Source organism: Sceloporus occidentalis, unplaced genomic scaffold, assembly GCF_023333645.1.
Source record: "Sceloporus occidentalis isolate IW3139 unplaced genomic scaffold, rSceOcc1.0.p SCAF_155, whole genome shotgun sequence".
Classification (NCBI taxonomy): domain Eukaryota; kingdom Metazoa; phylum Chordata; class Lepidosauria; order Squamata; family Phrynosomatidae; genus Sceloporus; species Sceloporus occidentalis.
The window spans coordinates 283,647-304,917 of NW_028317135.1; the positions used below are offsets into that span (position 1 = coordinate 283,647).

Below are 21,271 nucleotides of genomic sequence, written 5' to 3' on the forward strand. Positions count from 1 at the left end.
CTGGGGGGCTCAGGCTCCCTGGACTACTCCCCCCACCAACTACGGCTGAGCCTTTGAGTGGCTAGCGGCCGTCCCGGTGCAACACCCCCACTGACCCCACCATCATCCACTGACGCACACAGTTATTCCTCCCCATGGCTGAGAGAAGAGGCGGGGACCGCAGGATCGGGACAAGAAAACATTTTATTGTTTAAAATACTTTTGTTTTCTGTTCAGATTTCCGGGGTTTTTTTTGTTTGTTTTTTATTAAAAAGACCATTTAATTGTCAGCGGCACGTGGCGGCCCCCGCCGGCCCACGCCGCTCGCATTTTATTTACACTTCAGTAAGAAAATAGGAGACTTTGAGTCCGTGCGAAGTCCTGTGTCTCTCGCGCCCCCCACAAGGCACGTCCGAGTGGCATGGGGGGCACATAAGATCCGTATAAAAAGCACTGCCACGGGGTGCGACAGCCAGCGGCCACCAGCGCGTGCCACGTATCTCACGGTGGGGGCCCTCGGCACACAATCCACGTATTCGCGGGGCCCCGTGCCATTGACCTACTGTCAGCAGTCCTGCGTCGCCGGCTGTCAGTCGCTGTCCGATCCCACGGCCGCCGACCCCTTCCGTTTCCGCTTGGTGGGCTTCGGCTTTGTGTCCTCTTCCTCCTAAACAACGAAAGCCGTGGCGTTACCGGAGGCTCCGGGCGGTGGGATCTGTCTCTACTACCCCCAGCCAGTGTGGCGCTACTTACCGACGCGCTGCTGGACCCCGACTCTTCCTCCGTGTTGGGGGGCTGGGCTGCGTTCTTCCTGCTCCGTGGGCTCATCGGGCCTTTCCGCCGGCTCTTGGGGGGCTTTGTCGAGTCCTCGTATTCCTCCGCCAAGGAGAAGAGGTCACTGAACCTGACGCCAAAAACAAAAGACAGACGTGAGCACTGTGTCCCAGCCGCGCGCCACCTTATTCCACCCCAGTAACAGTAAACAGAGAGGTTTTCACCGCTGTGCCACGTACTTCATCTTGTGCGCCTCGTCGCAGCTCGCCTGGACGTGCTGAAGAGCCTGCAGGATGGGCGTCTGGCTGAAAACTAGCGAGAAACCGGCAGATGTTAGTGACTGCGCCAGCTCCGCTGGGACACCGCTCCTGGTATCCACTACATTTAAAGATCAATACACACTGCAGATATCCCAGAGCACAGCGGTGGGCTATAGGCTGCTTCATTCCCACAAGCCTCCTTTTCTCTGAAGACTAAGCATCATGGGAGTTGTAGCTGTGTGCGATGGATGAGAAAGAACCTCCCCGTCTGCTCCAATACCCCCGGGGCAGGGACGCACCCTGAAGGGTTAAAGTTATAGCATGCCAGCTGCCATACCTGCCCCTCCTAAACACATAATGCCTCGTGGTACGACCCCCCCCTCCCCGCCTTGTGGAACGACGGCCCCCGCCGGCACTCACAGTTCTGTTTGGTGTTGGACAGGTTCAGTCGCAGGTTATCCAGATGTTCCAGAATCTGCTCCAGAGTCAGCTGGGCCAGTTTGCTGCTGGAGCTCCGGAGGCTGCAGAAAGAGACATGCGCGGCGTGTCAGCTGCATTAACTGCCCCTTATACCTAGCAGCATCCCTAAAGGCAGCTATATAAATGCCACGAACAGCGGGGTGGGGGGCAGCGTCAGCACGCTGGGGGGGGGGTCAGCGCCGGGAGAACTCCAGCGGAACAACTAATACGATCTATTCAGCCAGCGTTACGCGACAGAGCAGCTCACGTTACATGCCGTGGCCACCAGGAGGCGCTCACAGATCACATTCACGCATCTGGAGTCTTGTTTTCCCACCCAGTGCATGATGACAGCATGTATACAGCGTGCAGGGTCCTGCGGCCCCCCTACCTTTGGCGTTTCCGGGGCAGACTGTTATTCTTGATGAGCAAAGACTTGATGTTCTCGGCCAGGCTGTCGTCGTGTTTCAGGCACCAGTGCCGCAGGATACTCGTAGTAAACTGATCATCCGGGTGGCAGGGCCGGCTCAAAACCATCTTCACCATCTCCTCGGTGGGTCTGGAAGGAACAGACGGGGATCAGAAAAACACCCCACAGAAAGTCCCCCACTGGGCCTTGCAGGGCACGATAGATGTGCTTACTAGTGGCAGGCAGCGGCAGCCGAGCTCCGTCCTACGCGCACAGCGGCAGGCAGCGGCAGCCGAGCCCCGCCCTCTGTACGCAGCGGCAGCAGAGCCCCGCCCTCTGTACGCAGCGGCAGCAGAGCCCCGCCCTCTGTACGCAGCGGCAGCAGAGCCCCGCCCTCTGTACGCAGCGGCAGCAGAGCCCCGCCCTCTGTACGCAGCGGCAGCAGAGCCCCGCCCTCTGTACGCAGCGGCAGCAGAGCCCCGCCCTCTGTACGCAGCGGCAGCAGAGCCCCGCCCTCTGTACGCAGCGGCAGCAGAGCCCCGCCCTCTGTACGCAGCGGCAGCAGAGCCCCGCCCTCTGTACGCAGCGGCAGCAGAGCCCCGCCCTCTGTACGCAGCGGCAGCAGAGCCCCGCCCTCTGTACGCAGCGGCAGCAGAGCCCCGCCCTCTGTACGCAGCGGCAGCAGAGCCCCGCCCTCTGTACGCAGCGGCAGCAGAGCCCCGCCCTCTGTACGCAGCGGCAGCAGAGCCCCGCCCTCTGTACGCAGCGGCAGCAGAGCCCCGCTCTCTGTACGCAGCGGCAGGCAGTGGCACAAGAGCCCCGCTCTCTGTACGCAGCGGCAGCAGAGCAGACAAATGCCCCCTCTTACAGTGAATAGCAGAATCACTTACTTCTCTCGTCGGAGCTGTAAAAGGAGACAGGACAGCGCCTCCGGGTGCTCTGCAAGAATACGAAACAGTATATTAACGCCCAGTATATTAACGCCTTTGTAGTCCCCCAGATCTTCCATTCACTACTAGCTACGAGCCCCTGAAAGCCAATGGGCTATAGCTTGCCGGTGGTCTGCGGGGCGACGGAGCGTCTCCGATGGTTTCTCGTAAACCCACCTTTGTATTTAAGGTGTTGCAGGATGGGAATGATGGTCTCCAGCGGGATGTTGTGGGCCAGGAAGAGCTGCCAAGTACAGTACTGCTCGAACGTCTCCCAATCCAGACTCTGAACTGCAAGCGACAGGAGAAAAGCTTTAAAGGACACCCGTGTCCTCTACACCCTCGCAGGACCCAACCACACGGCTGTTTCTCACCCCCGGCCCATCCACGGCCCACACAGGCAGGTCGGAGGTACTCACTGAGAATGTTTAAAACAGAGTCTTTCCGGAACATCACCAGGTTGCCCATCATGACATGGCACACGAGCTCCTGCAGCTGCGGAGGGGGACACGGACGTGTTACGGAAGGTATAGGGATGGGACAGAAGCCTAGCCTACAAAGCTTACAATCCAACCGTCAAACTCCTACCTGTGCAGAATCAATAACCGCAACAATCATATTGAGCAGCTCTCCGCTCCGTAACGTCTCATCCGGAAACTGCAAGGGCAAGGCACGGTAAACAGAGACCCTCATACACCATTATAAACAGCATGCAGACCACCCAACCGGCACGGCAACCTCACCTCGCTGTATATGGAGGGCGTCAGGTAACACAGTAGCCGCACATCGTCTTCCTGGCAGGCCTTCATATCCATCATCAGACACGTGTGCAGGTCTCCGAGCTGCGTGGCCTGAGCAAAGGACTCGTAAAGACTCATCTTACCCGACGCTGCCTTACTGAGAAGTGGTCAGGGAGAGAGAAGAGAAGGGGTTAAGGGCAGGAGTAAGATACGGGGGCAAGGAGCATGGCCGGGCATTGCCAGGAACCCAGAGGGCAGCCCGTCCGGCAGGGAAAGGTTAAAGTGAGACACATTAACACGAGGCAATCTGGCTGTTAATTAGTTATAATGAGCAGACCGGACAGAGGAAGCTGCGCAGGACGTCATTAAGATCAGAGCGATAATGAGGAGGATACATAAAGCATTAGTACCCCGGAACACAGATCCATGGGGCAACAGATAATGGGCAGACGGCCACCTAGACTCCGAACATGGCCCCCCTCCCACACCAGCACAACCCCTGCTCCCTCCTCTGGCCGGACACTCCTGGCCCCTGAGCCCTCCTCCCCGGCCCCCCTGGGAGGCTCACCTGGCCTTCAGGTAGTACAGCAGGTGGTAGCCGATTTTGGGCTGTTTCTGGTACAGCTCAGACAGCAGGTCGAGGAGCAGAGAGAAGCCGCTGCTGTCCTCCTGCATCTGGATCAGGTTCCTAAAAAGAAGAATTTTTAACTCATCAATACATTTTATGTAAAATGAGTCAAACCGTACAACAGACAAACCCCGCCCGTCTTCACTCACCGAAATATCAGGTAGAGGGGCTTCCCAACCGACTCTTCTAACGACCTGTCCAGAAACGGAGAACGTTATTCCTGGGCGGGTGGCAGTTCCATCAGTGACCAGAAGGGGGAGTATTTTGCCATCAAAACTGTGTAGTGAAACCTTCAACTATCCCTAACCTCACAAGTCTCCTCTTCAAGTGCAGAGAGCCCCCAAATACGACACGCATATATAGCACATATAGAAGTACAGCCGCCTGATCTGTCGGGATCTCCTAGACATAGACAGACGGGTCTTTGAAAAAGGCCAGGGGCAGCATGGCAGGGGTATTCCACGTGTACAGCCCGGGGACGGGGCAGGATCAGATACTTACTCCTCCGTAATCTCCTCCGGAAGGACCTCTCCTCTGAAGTGAGCCTTAAATAACTCCTGGAGGCAGGAAGCGAGGACCGATAACTGCTCCGAGTCAAAGTCATCCTGCAACCAGAAAGAGAGAGCGTGAGAGAAGGCGAGCCAAGGGGGCCGAGAGAAGGCGAGCCAAGGGGGGCCGAGAGAAGGCGAGCCAAGGGGGGCCGAGAGAAGGCGAGCCAAGGGGGGCCGAGAGAAGGCGAGCCAAGGGGGGCCGAGAGAAGGCGAGCCAAGGGGGGCCGAGAGAAGGCGAGCCAAGGGGGGCCGAGAGAAGGCGAGCCAAGGGGGGCCGAGAGAAGGCGAGCCAAGGGGGGCCGAGAGAGAGTAACGCAGCGAGAGAGACGCAACAAAACAGGGCGGCTATGAAAAAACGCGAGACAGCAAGATGAGAGAGGCCGGGAGAAAGCGGGACAAAGAGGTCGGAAGAGAGAGAGCAGAAGGGACAGTGAGACAGACGACAAGCTGTGGCCTCCCACCTAGAGAACCTACAAATACCCCAACGCACTGACCTCCAGAATCTGCTCCACTATATCCTGCATCACCTCGCACTGAGCCTCCATGTCGCTGCGAGAAAGAGACAGCAGGAGAGTTAGTGTGTGGAGTCAGACCTTCAATCATAACACAGAATATATCCGTCATCTAAGAGACCCTCATAGCAGCAAATAGGTTAAATACATCACAGGATAGACACGGAGGCAGCTATTTAGGGCTGAGATTCACTCCAACAGATGCCCCGGGGTATAAGATCGACTATCGGGGGGGGGGTACATATTTAGAAGATAATGCCGTTAAACTCATTTCACACCTTTCCTTCTGCAGGGAGAGGACTTTCTCTTTCAGCGGCTCGTCCAGCTGGTCCAGATAAGGTGTGATGTCCACCGGCTCTTCTATGATGGGCTCCTTGATCGGGTGGAAGCGGAATTCCCTTTTCTTCCCTGAAGGTAGAAGGTGGTGAGTTTTGCTGCTTCCTCGGGGGGGGGGGGGGGGGTACAGGGACTGGGGGGTAAAAGTTGCAAAATAGTTTTGTCACCTTTATCGGCACCTTTGCTGTTGACCTCCTCATCGTCATCGCTGAACGCAGCCTCTGAGTTATCGTAGCAGCCTTCATCCTTGTCCGCCATGTTGTTTTCCATCTCCATAGAGACCGGCTCCTCTGCCTTTACTGTACCAGGAAATAGAGACCGTGTAGGTAACCCCCACATTGGGCAGAGCTGCCCCCATTATTACAGCGGCCCCTGTGTGTTTGGTTCACACGCAAACGTTGGGGGATCAGCCCCTTACCCCGTCCGGGTAGGTCTCTGCCCTTTAAGCCAGGGGCCGCACAATATTCCCAGAAATTACCGTATTTGCTCGATTATAAGACAAGCTTTTTTTTCAGAGCAAACGCTCTGATAATATTCCTCGTCTTATAATCGGAGTCGTCTTATAATCAGACGTCACATAGAGGTCTGACTACAAGACTAAGATCCAGATCCCCGCAGCGCTACAGAGGACCCGGATCCTCCTGTCTGGCAACCTGTGCTGCTGCCGGTGAACGTTTGCGTGATGCGCGGGTTCAATGGTTTTCAGGGAGGCAGAGTAGCATATAGGGGGTATAAGGCATATCTGGGAGGCAGAGTGGCACATAAGGGGTTAATAAAATGCATTGCTGGGGCAGAGTGTCTTATTAGGGAGGCAGAGTGGCATATAGGGGGTATAAGGCATATCTGGGGGCAGAGTGGCACATAAGGGGTTAAAATGCATTGCTGGGGCAGAGTGGCATATAGGGGGTATAAGGCATATCTGGGGGCAGAGTGGCACATAAGGGGTTAAAATGCATTGCTGGGGCAGAGTGTCTTATTAGGGAGGCAGAGTGGCACATAGGGGGGTATAAGGCATATCTGGGGGCAGAGTGGCACATAAGGGGTTAAAATGCATTGCTGGGGGCAGAGTGTCTTATTAGGGAGGCAGAGTGGCATATAGGGGGTATAAGGCATATCTGGGGGCAGAGTGGCACATAAGGGGTTAAAATGCATTGCTGGGGCAGAGTGGCATATAGGGGGTATAAGGCATATCTGGGGGCAGAGTGGCACATAAGGGGTTAAAATGCATTGCTGGGGGCAGAGTGTCTTATTAGGGAGGCAGAGTGGCACATAGGGGGTATAAGGCATATCTGGGGGCAAAGTGGCACATAAGGGGTTAAAATGCATTGCTGGGGCAGTGTGTCTTATTAGGGAGGAAGAGTGGCATATAGGGGGTATAAGGCATATCTGGGGGCAGAGTGGCACATAAGGGGTTAAAATGCATTGCTGGGGGCAGAGTTTCTTATTAGGGAGGAAGAGTGGCACATAGGGGGTATAAGGCATATCTGGGGGCAGAGTGGCACATAAGGGGTTAAAATGCATTGCTGGGGCAGAGTGTCTTATTAGGGAGGCAGAGTGGCATATAGGGGGTATAAGGCATATCTGGGGGCAGAGTGGCACATAAGGGGTTAAAATGCATTGCTGGGGCAGAGTGGCATATAGGGGGTATAAGGCATATCTGGGGGCAGAGTGGCACATAAGGGGTTAAAATGCATTGCTGGGGCAGAGTGTCTTATTAGGGAGGCAGAGTGGCACATAGGGGGGTATAAGGCATATCTGGGGGCAGAGTGGCACATAAGGGGTTAAAATGCATTGCTGGGGGCAGAGTGTCTTATTAGGGAGGCAGAGTGGCATATAGGGGGTATAAGGCATATCTGGGGGCAGAGTGGCACATAAGGGGTTAAAATGCATTGCTGGGGGCAGAGTGTCTTATTAGGGAGGCAGAGTGGCACATAGGGGGTATAAGGCATATCTGGGGGCAGAGTGGCACATAAGGGGTTAAAATGCATTGCTGGGGCAGAGTGTCTTATTAGGGAGGCAGAGTGGCACATAGGGGGTATAAGGCATATCTGGGGGCAGAGTGGCACATAAGGGGTTAAAATGCATTGCTGGGGCAGAGTGTCTTATTAGGGAGGCAGAGTGGCACATAGGGGGTATAAGGCATATCTGGGGGCAGAGTGGCACATAAGGGGTTAAAATGCATTGCTGGGGGCAGAGTGTCTTATTAGGGAGGCAGAGTGGCACATAGGGGGTATAAGGCATATCTGGGGGCAGAGTGGCATACAAGGCATATATGGGGAGCAGATGTGCATAACTGGGGCAGGTTGGCAAATAAACAAAAAAAAAATCTTTTCAATCATAGTTTTTATGAAATATGAAAAATAGTTTACATGTGAATTAATATTTGCTAGTAAAGCTTTTTTCCTATTGGGTAGTCTTTTTTCCTTAATAATTTTTCACATTTTGGGGGTCATCTTATAATTGAGCAAATACGGTAATAATTCTGTGATGAGTTTAGGGAAAAAATAATGATCCCCCCCCCGGGAGCGAAGACAGTTTGTTGGCAAGAGAATACGCATCGGGACAGAAAAAAAAGGCCGATCTCAAAACGAGAACAAGAGAGAAGCTAGGAGCAGATACTGCCCATGACCGGGGCAGGAGCGGGGGCAATAAAGGATAGGACTGGGAAGGCTGATGGGAAGGGGCTGCACCGGCATACATACTCACGTGATGCCCTTACTTTCTGAGGCAGGAGATGGGAGGCTGCAGAACTCGGGAAACTTCTCTCGGAGCATCGACCGCAGTTCCTTGTCCAGTTTTGGATTGTGAAACAGAGGGGCCAGGTGCCTGCGCGAAAACACAACGCGGGGTCACAACGCAGAGCCGGCTGGGGCATGCGGGGCACAGGAGCGGAACCAAGCACGACACATACAAGATGGCGGAAGCAGGAACCATTATTCTGGGGACACCGCACCTGCCAACTTAAGGGCCACAAGGAGGGAGAACATACACACCAACATATTTAGCACAAGAAGTGGGGGGGCAGATCCACTAAGCTGCGGCGTCACATGGGTTTAAGTCCCCCCGGCCTAGGACTAGATCTCCAGTTTAACATTACGGATATGTAAGCTAGAATCCGCTCTATAAGAGCCGTGGCCCTGGGAAGCTTCTGCACGGCCGGACTCCCGTGACCAAGGACTATAATGCAGTTGCCCCCATATTATCGCCCCTCATCGTACTTACGCCAGGACTCTTTTCTCCATGATGTGGGTGAGCGAGCAGAACACCCCCTGTCTGACGTGTCCCTCCAGCGCCGGATAAAAGTTGGGGATTATCTGACACAGAAAGAAAAGAAAACAGTCAAGAAAAAGCCAAGTGCTGCCGATCGGCTCCAGGTACTGGGAGTAATGACTTGGCGCAGCAATAGAGCGTCAGAAATAATCACGGCACGCACTTATGCCACCGGCAACAATTACACCAATTTTACTCCCGGTAACCGAATCCGATAGCCGAGCAATTCACGCTATTTAAACCAAAATGGAACGGACTACCTCTGGGGGTATTTGGGGTCCGGCTGCCCAGCAGGCCAGGTAACATGACGGCGGCGGGCTAAGTAATGGCACAGGCCGCCTACGATATCTCATGCCCAACAAGTATGTATGGCAAAGCTGGTGGATCTATGGAGCAGCCTCCCAGCAGATAAGAGGTTGGAGAAGTTCGGATAACGGGACTGAGCGGGTAATTCCAGAACGTCCACAAATCCTTCCCTTGCCGCTTAACCCTTCCACTACCGGTGGGTAGCAGGCCACGTTCCCCACTCTGTGTCTCAAGAGCTTCCTCCAGCCAGTGGGAATAACAAGCGCTTATTCCCGCCTGCACGCCAATTTGTTTAACTCAATCCCATTATAATTGTGTTTCGGGGCCACGTCGCAGACACGGTGCGCTCGGCTACGTGACGCTCTCCAGAGACCTCGCGAGTACACAGACTCAGTGTGAGCAGATGGCTTCATTAACGCCGCATGTATTATTCAGCGTCCCTGGCCTTAAATCCCGCCACCTGTAATAACTCCACGATTACAAGCCATGCCAAGCTTTCTCCCTCCCCGTTGCCCCCAACGCCACCAAATTAACGTCCAGGTTCCCGGCTGCCCGTCAGGCGGCGACGGACAGGACCGGATCTCTTACCCGGCACATGAAATCCAGCAGGGTGGCGGTGATGGCGGGATGCGGTTTCATCGAGTGGTGCATCACCAGGATGGCCGGCTCTGCAGAGAGAAAGCGCCAGCCGGTTAACGCGGGTACGGACGAGGAGCTCTGCTTATTAACACAATAAAGGAAACAATAGACAGGGAGTCTCCAGCCTCGGCAGTCACACGGGGTAACAGCGAGCGCTGGCAGCCGGTTAAAGCCTCCATCTGCCAAGGGCACTCTAAACCATTCACAGAACCAACGCGCCAACCGGCAGAACATGTAAATCTATTCTGTGCAATACTAGCTGGATGACCCGCGTGTGCATTCTTAATCCTTGCTCTACTGGCCCTTAGTTCTGGTTATTTGGTCGGCCTGTCCCCGGACACGACACGCGTGTGATTTACACCGCCTGGCTGAGTCCCCGGCACACATCACACGCGCGGAGGAATGCCCGGGTGAAGGATACCGCGAGGATCAGAGAGGCTGCCAGGCAGAGGTGAAGGATGGCAGATAAGGGACAGCACAGATAAGAGACCAAAGCAGCAGTCCATCAAACTTAAAGGGGCATCAGAGCCCCCCCAATACATAACATCAATGTGCCGGTACAGGGGGGGTGGGTACTAGTTTTTCGGATAGCTAGCAAACCGGCAAAATAGGATACGTTACGGACAGTCGCCGGGGTCTCAACTATTGGAGTGGGCACCGGGAAATCTTACCGATGTTCATGATACTGTCTTTCTCCGGACTGAAGAAGAGCCAATCATAAAACAGAGCCAGCTTGGCGTTGGACGCGGCGACATTGGACTGCAAGAGATGGGACGAGGCACGTTACGGATACCAGTGCCGACTGGGCAAATAAACAGGGCCTCCTGACGCTGGACCCGGCATGGGGCATCTTGGCCACCCAGACACCCCCTGCACAGAGGCTGCTACAGACACTCAGGCAGATCACTCCTCCATACGACACCCCGCATAAAGACACACTAATGGGGTAACCGCTGAAGCCCTCGCCCGTGTGGTACGCCTACCGTGCAGGTGGTTAGTAGCCAGCCGATGATGGCCCACCGAGGCAGGATGTCAGAACTCAACACCTCGTTGGATGGGTGCACCACCCCGCAGATGTAACGGATGAGGTCACAGCGCAGGGACTGGCTGTCAGGCGTGGACAGATACTGCCGCTGAAACCAGTCCTGATATCTCTTCTGCTGCCCGAAGCGCACCTGTAGGGATAGAGACAGACAGACAGACAGACAGACAGACATCAGGGTAACTGAACACAGCATTTCCCACTTAGACCTCCTACAACCTCCCTGAGGAGTCAGCTGAGGAGTCTGACAAAAATCCCCGGTCAGTAACACGGACGGTTTTACATATCAGTAGCAAGTAGTTTAATGCACAGGGGCTTCCGCCTCAGCGACTGGGAGAGGGATTCCTGCAAAGACTACCCAATACAACGAGAGACGGGGGTAACTGGGATCGAGGTGTGAAGACAGGAGCAGCCTGACCATGTAATGTCGAGCTGGGAATGGGTACCAGCGTTGTTATAAATATATACAGCCCCCGGGGCAGGAGACCGTGCCCTGCAGCTAATAAGGAGTTTTCATTGGGAGACACGTATACGCCGGCTCTCGGAGGAGACCGTGCACTGTGTGTAACAGAGCCCCCTACATACTTAGGCTTTCTGTACGTACCCTCGACGTCATGAACAGAAGCTTGGTTTCCATGTCGGGGGTTAAGCGGCACGCCAAGAACTTGCGTGAGGTGCGAGATTGTAAGAGCTGCAGGATTCCTGTTGGAGAGAAGACAGCAACCCCTGTAAGGCAGCCCACGGCCCATGACCAAGGACCCCCCGCAACTGTCTGACCCCAAAGTTTAATGTCCTTTCCCTCTCCCCGCGCGTTCCTATCTCGTGTTATGTGACCAGGGGCTTGGGGTACGAGCAGAGGTAATGGCCCAGGGGTGGCTGCTGCTCCTGGAGTTACTCTCTGGGGGGTTGGGGTGGTATACCGAGAGCCTGGGGTTGGAGGGGGCTCTGCTGGTGGTATACCGAGAGCCTGGGGTTGGAGGGGGCTCTGCTGGTGGTATACCGAGAGCCTGGGGTTGGAGGGGGCTCTGCTGGTGGTATACCGAGAGCCTGGGGTTGGAGGGGGCTCTGCTGGTGGTATACCGAGAGCCTGGGGTTGGAGGGGGCTCTGCTGGTGGTATACCGAGAGCCTGGGGTTGGAGGGGGCTCTGCTGGTGGTATACCGAGAGCCTGCGGTTGGAGGGGGCTCTGCTGGTGGTATACCGAGCGCCTGCGGTTGGAGGGGGCTCTGCTGGTGGGAGACAGCAGTGAGTGTTTAAGGGGATCTGTAGATGGCTGTAATGGGATTCGGGGTCTCGTGTCGCAGCAGCAGAGGCTCGTGGGTAATCTCAGCACCTGACAAGCGGCAGCGGCGAGAGAGAAAAGAGAAGCTATAAATAGATGTTCCCCGGTGCCTGGCACAGGAGAGACAACCAAGAACTAATTAGACTTCACGTCTGAGGAGAGGGCGCGCGTCAGGCTTCACACTCCGCCATTCACATTTCTGACAAAAGCGCGGCCAATGAGCTGCAGCTGAGGACTAGCAGGAAAACAGGCACTACTACTTCACAGATCCGACCTCCAGCCGGTGCGGTAAAGGGGGAAAAACGCAACGTATCCTTCCCCGGGTACCTGTAAACTGCGGGCTTAGGACCTGCGGATTGTGCAGCATATCCTTCCAAAGCAGATCAAACTCCGGGATGCGTGCGACGTTCTGCAGGAGGCGGACCAGGTCCCGGCCGATCATAAAGCAGTCCATGAACTGGGGGCCGGATGGAAGGAACGCGGATGTTACCGTGTGTGAGTATGCAAGTGAAAGGGCAGAAAGAGAGAAAAGGGGAAAAAAATCCAGAGAAACCGATCAACCCCTCCAACCCTACTGTACAGAAAGAACACAGCGGACAGGTGTGCTAGAAGGCTGGCGGTCAGCTCGGCTTACCCGTTCTCTCAGGAGCATGACACAGAAATCCACTTCTTTCTGCCTCAGGGTCAGGAGCTGAGGGGTCCCGTGGTGGTCCACAATCAGCCGTAGGTAGGTGTACACAGACATGGCAATCAGGATACCGCTCTTCATTACCCACTCCCTAAAGAAATAATCACCCAAAGGCACTGGATTTACCCCAAAACCTAAAGACCCGTGTCAATGCCCAGAACCCCCAACTGGAGGGGAAGAAAGGGTTAAACCCGAGGGCGAGGGTAATGGGTCTCGGGGATGGGGCTGTTATACCCGGCCCCCGACCATCATGTCTTAGGAAGGGGCCAGACACGGAGATCAAGAAGTGTTTTCCCCGATGGCGAAACTACAAAATGTCCTTAAATTACACTAAACGACATAATGAGGCGCGTTTAGAGCCGGCGGCACAGCGTGTGCTTCAGGCAAACAAAAGCCAGTTCCTGTATTTACCGACGGTTTCCTTCCAGAATGTTCCGCCGGGACAGCCGCGCGCCCCGGGGCAGGTATCGGAAGCGACAAATCACCCCGCGTGGCAGATAATAACCCGGCGGTGATTTCAGAGGACCGAGCGAAGCAATGATCTCTATTTATCGACAGATCCCCGCTGCTGCATTGTTGAGGTGGGACCTTGCACCGTTTAGGCGACGGGGCCCATTAAAGACTCTCAGGCAGAGACGTTAATGAAATAACGAGGCCTCTTACCTCTGCTCCGTCAGTATATCCAGCACGCTCTCCGCCAGCCATAGGTTCTTAGCTGAGATATCGCCACCTGGGGGGTCACACAGGGAGATGGGGGGGCAAACAACAGGGGAAGGAGAGACGAGAGAGGAGAGACTGAGAGGCAATCACACACAGGAGCAGGAGTTACTTATGTCGGAATATGCTGGCCGTGCCGCGCAGGCACGCGCTCGCACAAGCCACTTAGCAGAGGTGCCTGAAACCCCAGTGCAGTGGTAGTGGGCGCGCGGAGCAGATTTGGATGAGGTAATTAAATACCCGCCACGTTCTTATGTCATATATCACATTAGCGTTAATGGATTAAAGTACCCGCCCTTTATGCTCTATAACCCCTCCCCACCAGGCAGCGCTGGCCTGTGATTGGTAATCCTTACCTGCAATCTGCTTCATAAAGGTCATACACACGCCATCTGCTCCCAACACCGCGCTCTTCACCAGCTCCCGCACCAGCCAAACCAGCTGCAGGGGCACCAAGCCGCAGGTTACTAACAGACCCCGCACGCGGATACCCCCCGAGCAAATACCACCCCCCCACGCGGATACCCCCGAGCAAATACCACCCCCCCACGCGGATACCCCCGAGCAAATACCACCCCCCCGCACGCGGATACCCCCCGAGCAAATACCACCCCCCCACGCGGATACCCCCGAGCAAATACCCCCCCCCCCGCACGCGGATACCCCCCGAGCAAATACCCCCCCCCGCACGCGGATACCCCCCGAGCAAATACCCCCCCCCGCACGCGGATACCCCCCGAGCAAATACCACCCCCCCACGCGGATACCCCCGAGCAAATACCACCCCCCGCACACGGATACCCCCCGAGCAAATACCACCCCCCCACGCGGATACCCCCGAGCAAATACCACCCCCCGCACGCGGATACCCCCCGAGAAAATACCACCCCCCGCACGCGGATACCCCCCGAGCAAATACCACCCCCTGCACCCGGATACCCCCTGAGCAAATACCACCCCCCCGCCCAGATACCCCTGAGCAAACCCCCCATACCTGTGTGCGGCACACATCCAGTAGTTTCAGGTATTTCTCCATTAGCAGCTGGTTGATCTTGTTTAACACGATGTTCATGCCGTCTCTGCTAACGAGGCCCAGATCGCGGTAACACTGAGGAGACAGAGGGAGGCTGGAGGGTTAGATAGTAAGCTCTGTGGTCCAGAGAAATACCTAACTGGCTAACGTCCCTTTCAAAGCCGACGAGCTGTCAGAGTGAAAGCCGTGGAAATCACCTCCTAAGATAATGCTGAATGTTAGACACCCCCCACCTCGAGCCGGGCCGGGCACAAAGCTGGAGCAGGGAAGAGGGTTAATCGGGGGTCAGGCCGAAGAGGAGCAGGCGTGCGAGCGTGACAGATACAGGACAGCGAGCGCGCATATCCTGCATCACAGTGACAGATCTAATTACACGGCTCCGTGACATGCGCAGGAACAGGACCCTTACCTACCCACCGGGGGGCAATTATTTACTGAGAGTCTTAAGGGGTGTGTGTAAGTGTGTTACCGTGTGCGAGTGTAAGTATGTGTAAGTGTGTGTGTGTATATGTGTTACCATGTGTGTATATTTGGGCTGGCTCGCAGATATAAGCCCCCTGCACTACACTCCGGTACTCCAGAGACACCCCCAAATAATTAGCCTCTCGTTAGCGGCTCCGGATCTGCCCGGCGTCCGCTCAATCATTGATCACGAACGACACTTCTCTAAAGGAACTAATTAGCTTTGTGAAAGTGTCTCCGCTCGCAGACCGCGGCCGCCTCGTTAGACGCTCCCCCTCAGCTCGCAGAACGGTGTAGAGAAACGCTGTAGATTTAACTCCAAATGCATACAGCTCAGGAGAATGCTAAACCCTTTACAGCAGCCCCCGCAACACGGGGTTAAAAAGCTAAACTGCCCCGCTCCCCTGAAGGGAAACAAAGCCCACTGTGCCTGTGTCCATAACATTCCCGGTGGTGAGCTTGGCTGCAGAGCTGACAGTCTAATTGTGCTGGGTGTGCAATGTTTCATTGGGAGAGGGGGCCAGGCCGCGCTCAGTGTGACATCGTCCCTGTAATTATAATTACCCGCAAAAATGCCAGCTACAAGGAAACAAAACAACATCGCAGCCAAAGGTCGGGCCCTTTCCCACAGAGAACGTGTTTGCTTAAAGTTTCCCGAAATATCGGAGGGCACCTCCCCGAGCGCTGCAATAATAAGCCTGGCAGCTGGGGGAGGGGGGAGCGCAGACTCCCATCAGAGATGGGAAAAACCACATTAACTCCCAAATGACTTCTTTCCAGCACTGACCAGCCAAGGAACTTCCATATTACCTGCCCCCAGCACTGACCAGCCAAGGAACTTCCATATTACCTGCCTCCAGCACTGACCAGCCAAGGAACTTCCATATTACCTGCCTCCAGCACTGATCAGCCAAGGAACTTCCATATTACCTGCCTCCAGCACTGATCAGCCAAGGAACTTCCATATTACCTGCCTCCAGCACTGATCAGCCAAGGAACCCCCCCATATTACCTGCCTCCAGCACTGATCAGCCAAGGAACTCCCCATATTACCTGCCCCCAGCACTGACCAGCCAAGGAACTTCCATATTACCTGCCCCCAGCACTGATCAGCCAAGGAACTCCCCATATTACCTGCCTCCAGCACTGACCAGCCAAGGAACCCCCCCATATTACCTGCCTCCAGCACTGATCAGCCAAGGAACTCCCCATATTACCTGCCCCCAGCACTGACCAGCCAAGGAACTTCCATATTACCTGCCCCCAGCACTGATCAGCCAAGGAACTCCCCATATTACCTGCCTCCAGCACTGACCAGCCAAGGAACTTCCATATTACCTGCCCCCTGTGCTGACCAGCCAAGGAACCCACTTATTACCTGCCCCCTGTGCTGACCAGCCAAGGAACCCCCCATATTACCTGCCCCCTGCGCTGACCAGCCAAGGAACCCCCCATATTACCTGCCCCCTGCGCTGACCAGCCAGGGAGCCCCCATCTGTCTCCAGCACTGACCGGCCATGGAACCCGCACCCCTTGTCCCAGATAATCTTACCTTTTGCGCCTGTGCAGGTTCAGTCAAGACCAACGTGAAGAGGCCAAGGCACACTTCTTCATGCTGAGACGGCCCTTTGCAAACCTAAAACACACGAAGAACCGCATATCACGATCAACGGACCACCAAAACCGGTCAGTCACCGGCAGAACCGGGACCCCAAACTTAAATCTCGTCACTGAGAGTCCGCTCATGCAGCAGAGAGAGGGCCGCTTCCTGGGGCCAACATACTTACGTAAGCATTGAGTGCGTCGTTTGCCTCCCGCTCTGACACGCCCGTAGTCATTGAGGTCACCAAACTCATGCAGCGCTCCAGCTTCTGGAATGACATGTACAAATGAGAAGGGGCCCTTCCTGCGTCACTGCCCCTGGGGCCCAAAGCTTCTTACCCTGCCCTTGGCAAATCACTGTGAGCCCCGGGGCAAATAAACTGAACATTAACACTTTCCACAAAATAACTGCCCCAGCACAGATCAGCCGGGTTCTGCAACCCAGACCCCGAAAAGGGGTCTCTCAGATCCTAAACCCGCACAGAGCGCGCGCTGACACCGGATGAGCCCCAGCAGCCCCTCGCCGGCAGTGCAGCACCCCCCAAAACACTGAAGGGGTTAAAAAAATATCCAGGCCTGATCTTCAGAGGCAGCTCATTATCCGCCAGCTCCAGGAGTTCAGACCGGAGACGACGACGCGAGGAAACCGGAATTACACATTCCCTGTGAGCTGGATCCAAATCTTAAGCCTAACGGGTCCTCCGGGCCCCGCACAGAACGACAAAGAGATTCGCTGATGCCACGCGGGCCGCCATCACCCACAAGCGATCAGTCACATACAATTAGGCATCGGAACCAAATACATCACACGGCCTGGGGGAGAAGCGGGCACCGTCACCTTCACGGCTCAGACCCCGATTTATTGGGGTACACATTCCAACGAGCAAAATAAAACTCGCCTAGGTGCAACGCTCTGCGCACACGCCGGCACGCGCTCCGTCCCGCACGCATCATACATTTCTTTAGCGCTCCCCGAGCTCTCGCTGGGAAGAGAACAATAGTCAGAATTAATCACAGAACCGGCAATACAGACGATTTTCATTAAGGGCTCGGAGTCGGGGACAGAAACGCTGCAAGGAACAGCTGGAATCCACCAGGAAACATCCACGGGGACGCGGCCAGCTGGCACCTCGACACACGAGGGGTTAACAGGCGAGAAATTCCCATTTGGACGACAAAAAAAAAGTTTATTAAAAGTGGATTTTGTTCCTTGCTTAAAATCTTCTGTTCCGCGCAGAACAACCAAACAAATTGCCCTCTTTAGCGCGTTAAGCAAATAACCCTTAACCGCTCTGACATTTCATTCTTTCAAACTTTAAGAGCTTTTACAGTTTCCGTGGCAACAACAAGAGAATTAAGCATTCCCTAAAAAAAAAAAAAAAACATTGTAAGATGTAACACGATTAAAGAACGATTTCTGGGTCGGATTTGGGCCTCCGGCGGTATTTCCAATAGTTATTAGTTGAACTCAGCAGAACCGGTGGAACAGCAGCTTTAAAAAGGGCATTTAAAAAAAAAAAAAATAGTAGCACAAATAATAATAAATAATAACAATGCAGCGCTACAGAATATGGTGGTGCTATGGTGGCTTCATTCAAACTTAGCAGGACCACACAGAAACCGCAGCGAACCCGGCTCAGCCGTATCGGCCGGCGGCTCGTAACCTGACCCGGAGGGGCATTAACAAGGACCTCAGGGGTTAATGGCTCAACTCCGCAGCTACCTCTGACAGTCGAGCGAAAGGATGGGATCTATCTGCCCCGGGGCCGCCGCAATGCCCCCGGCCACCGTAATGCCCCCGGCCACCGTGCTTCTCATAATGTAAATGGAGCGTAGCAGGAAGGCTGGGGCAGTTAAGGAAGGATTCACTCCTGCCCCGGTAAGAGAGGGTCCTGTTCCGCGCCCTGCCACCCCGACAGGATTAAATAAAGGCGGGGGGGGGTTCACAGGGGTCACCCGATTAAAAAAATAAACTGCCTGGGACCAGACGAGGCAATTTTCTGAAGAGCGTTTTAATGGGATGTAACAGCTCTGCTCAGAATCCCCATTACAGCGAAAGGCATGAAACGGCCGCCCGCCCGCCCGCCCGCCAGAATGTACCTTCAAAGCAATTTACTGTCGCTTCGGCACGGAAGAGAACGGAAATAAATTAAAATACACAGAAAAAAAAGAGAGAAGAGCAAATCCCCCCTCCCCCCAGTCTGCGCGGCTAACACTTTCACAGCAAAAGAGGAGAAAAGCCACTGACCACCTCCACGGCACGCAACATGTTAAAGGATACCCCAGCACCGAGGGCAAAATATATTTAACCTGGGAAATAGGGGGCCGCCGCGGACGAGACAGCCCCGGGGGTGGGGGGGGGGTACAGCCTAAGCTATTGCAAATGCTACACGTCTGTCTGTATTCAGGGCATTTAGCCGGCGAAACGCACAGGGGATTGCCTCATGTTGGCAGCATGTGATGTCAGATCCCCTGACGATGATGTCATCCCCTCCGCCGGGCTCGGATTTGCTGGCCGTGTTTAAGTGTTTGGGGGACACAGATGGCGTGGGGGGCAGCGGCCGCTCTGTGCACCTGTGCCTTATTTGCCGAGCCTCTGATCTCATGACGATCTGCCCTAGATATCCTCTCCAAAAACATACCACGGAACAGCCCTGGGCATTTACACCACGTGCCACCCTACACCAGATCAGCAGGGGCAAGAACGGCGGGCTACGGCATTAGGGAGGAGAGGTGCCGTAGCTCGCCATTCTCGGTTACAGATAATGCCGTCGCGGTCACACAGCACCATCCAGCCTGAACCGGCCCGCCTTTCAGGATCTCCTCGCACGATAACGGATAGCTACGTCCCGCAGACTGGCGCCTGGCCTCACAGACTGTCTCATCATCGCAGGGACTCGTGAAACGTCTGTGGCGTCTGACATGACAGTGAGCGCCGTCACTCGAAACCCACTGGGCGGCCGATCTGTGCCCGACGCGCTAAACGGCACGCTCTGCACGTAAAGCAACGCGCATCCTCAGACCTCTCTGCTTTTCAGATTAATAAATTAAATAAATTTCACTTAATAAAAGTTTTATCGGTAATCGGGATGTTTTTTTTAGCATTTTGGGGTTTATTGGGTTATATATTTGAAAATGATAAACGCTTTTACTGCAGCTCTCCCGCTGTGATGTTCCTCACCGTAAAGGGTCACATTGGCTACAGTGCGATTGGACAGTGTTTGGCTACATTGTATGTCAGTGGTCTCCGGCTACATTGTATGTCAGTGGTCTCCGGCTACATTGTATGTCAGTGGTCTCCGGCTACATTGTATCAGTCAGTCAAAGACCACAGGATACAACCAAACCCAGGAGGGCTGAGGAATGGGATCGCTGCCAGATCGTAGCACCCCTTTGAGGCTCATCTGCCACTGCTTTCTGTTGGCTGAGGGTTATGGGAGTTGATCTACATGAACTAAGCCTGATATAGGCACTATATATAATAGAGTAATCTAAGCCAGAGGCTGCGCATGTTCTCGCTCAGGCCATTCAGAAAGGTAATTCTCTGATAACGCTTTGGGGCGGTAATGACTGCGAGTCCCAACACCCGGGGAAGCCCTATCACTGCCAGCCACATTATCCCGCCATCTCCTTAGAAAGCCCATTTTGGATAGGGGGGCCCCAGCAGGGATCGGGGGGACGTATTACCTCTTCCAGCTCGTCCTTGGCATCCAGGCTGGTGGACACCAGCAGCCTCCCTTTGGATTTCGGCTCCATGTCGGTGGGTGCGTCGGCAAGTGAAACGCGTCAGGAAGGGGGACTGGGACAGATGGCTGGCCGCTGAGCTCCCGTGGGTCCCCAGAAATATTTACTATGATATGGGGCAGTTTAGGGAAACAACGCAAACTAAAAATCATAAATAGGGCAGTTGCCCCAAAATGATATAAATGCCCCAAGGCCTAAAGGGCCCCTGTGTATGACTTGGCCCTGGGGCTGTTAGTAGTATAACAGTAGTATATCGTGATGGGCAGGGGTGAGGGGGTAACAGGCTGGGGAAGTTGGGGGTCCCTGAGATACTCTACGGGGATAATTATTATAGGGCGGGTGGGCGTTGGGGTAACTATACCATGGTGATTGGGGACAGGGTCATCGGAGGAAAGGGGTATTTTGGGGTACTGAGGTTAAATGCCTCGGTGTGGGCCTCTTAGGGGCAGCTGGAGGTCCTACTGCATGGTGACGAGAATCGTGAGGTAACTAGAGGCTAATACTGGGGTGCATGGGGTTGGTGGGCCCTTAAGTACCGGGAAGCTCAGCCCGCAGCTAGCACACACAGGAAGCCATCCTGGAACCAGCCATCGGCCGGAAACAACGAGCAGAGCACCAATCACTGCGCACGGAACCGGTGACTGACAGCCCATTTACCCGCCTCCCTTGTGACTCCACCCTATGGGTTGCAGAAACCAATGGCAACGCGGGGCTGGGCAGATCCAGCCAGGAAGCGCTCGGACTCCACGTGACTAGCGTGGGGAAGGCAGATCCTCCATCTTTGTTAAGGGCTAATACCTGGTCCATAGGTCAGTTTAGGTCACTGAATTCTACAACTGTAAGGGACAAAGACCCCTGACTATGGCTGCCTGACAATCATGGTAGTCGTAGTCTACAGCATTTGGAGTGA

The 21,271-nt window shown here is 54.8% G+C and overlaps 1 protein-coding gene across 1 annotated transcript; it reads right to left on the minus strand.

Annotated features, from left to right (window-relative positions):
* Positions 1-568: 568 nt before the first annotated feature.
* Positions 569-20,373, minus strand: LOC149280435 (integrator complex subunit 3-like). Its single transcript, XM_089500452.1, has 30 exons — positions 20,305-20,373; positions 16,803-16,886; positions 16,568-16,651; positions 14,515-14,628; positions 13,877-13,961; positions 13,467-13,533; positions 12,750-12,894; positions 12,443-12,572; positions 11,439-11,536; positions 10,776-10,967; positions 10,464-10,551; positions 9,742-9,821; positions 8,800-8,891; positions 8,297-8,403; positions 5,757-5,876; positions 5,520-5,649; positions 5,224-5,278; positions 4,680-4,783; positions 4,328-4,372; positions 4,119-4,238; positions 3,554-3,707; positions 3,399-3,467; positions 3,230-3,305; positions 2,988-3,101; positions 2,772-2,820; positions 1,864-2,031; positions 1,434-1,534; positions 993-1,065; positions 733-883; positions 569-646 (listed from the first exon to the last, which is right to left on the minus strand). Exons 1-30 carry the CDS (start codon positions 20,371-20,373, stop codon positions 569-571), a joined length of 3,042 nt encoding a protein of 1,013 aa, XP_089356578.1.
* Between the last annotated feature and the right edge of the window lie 898 nt (positions 20,374-21,271).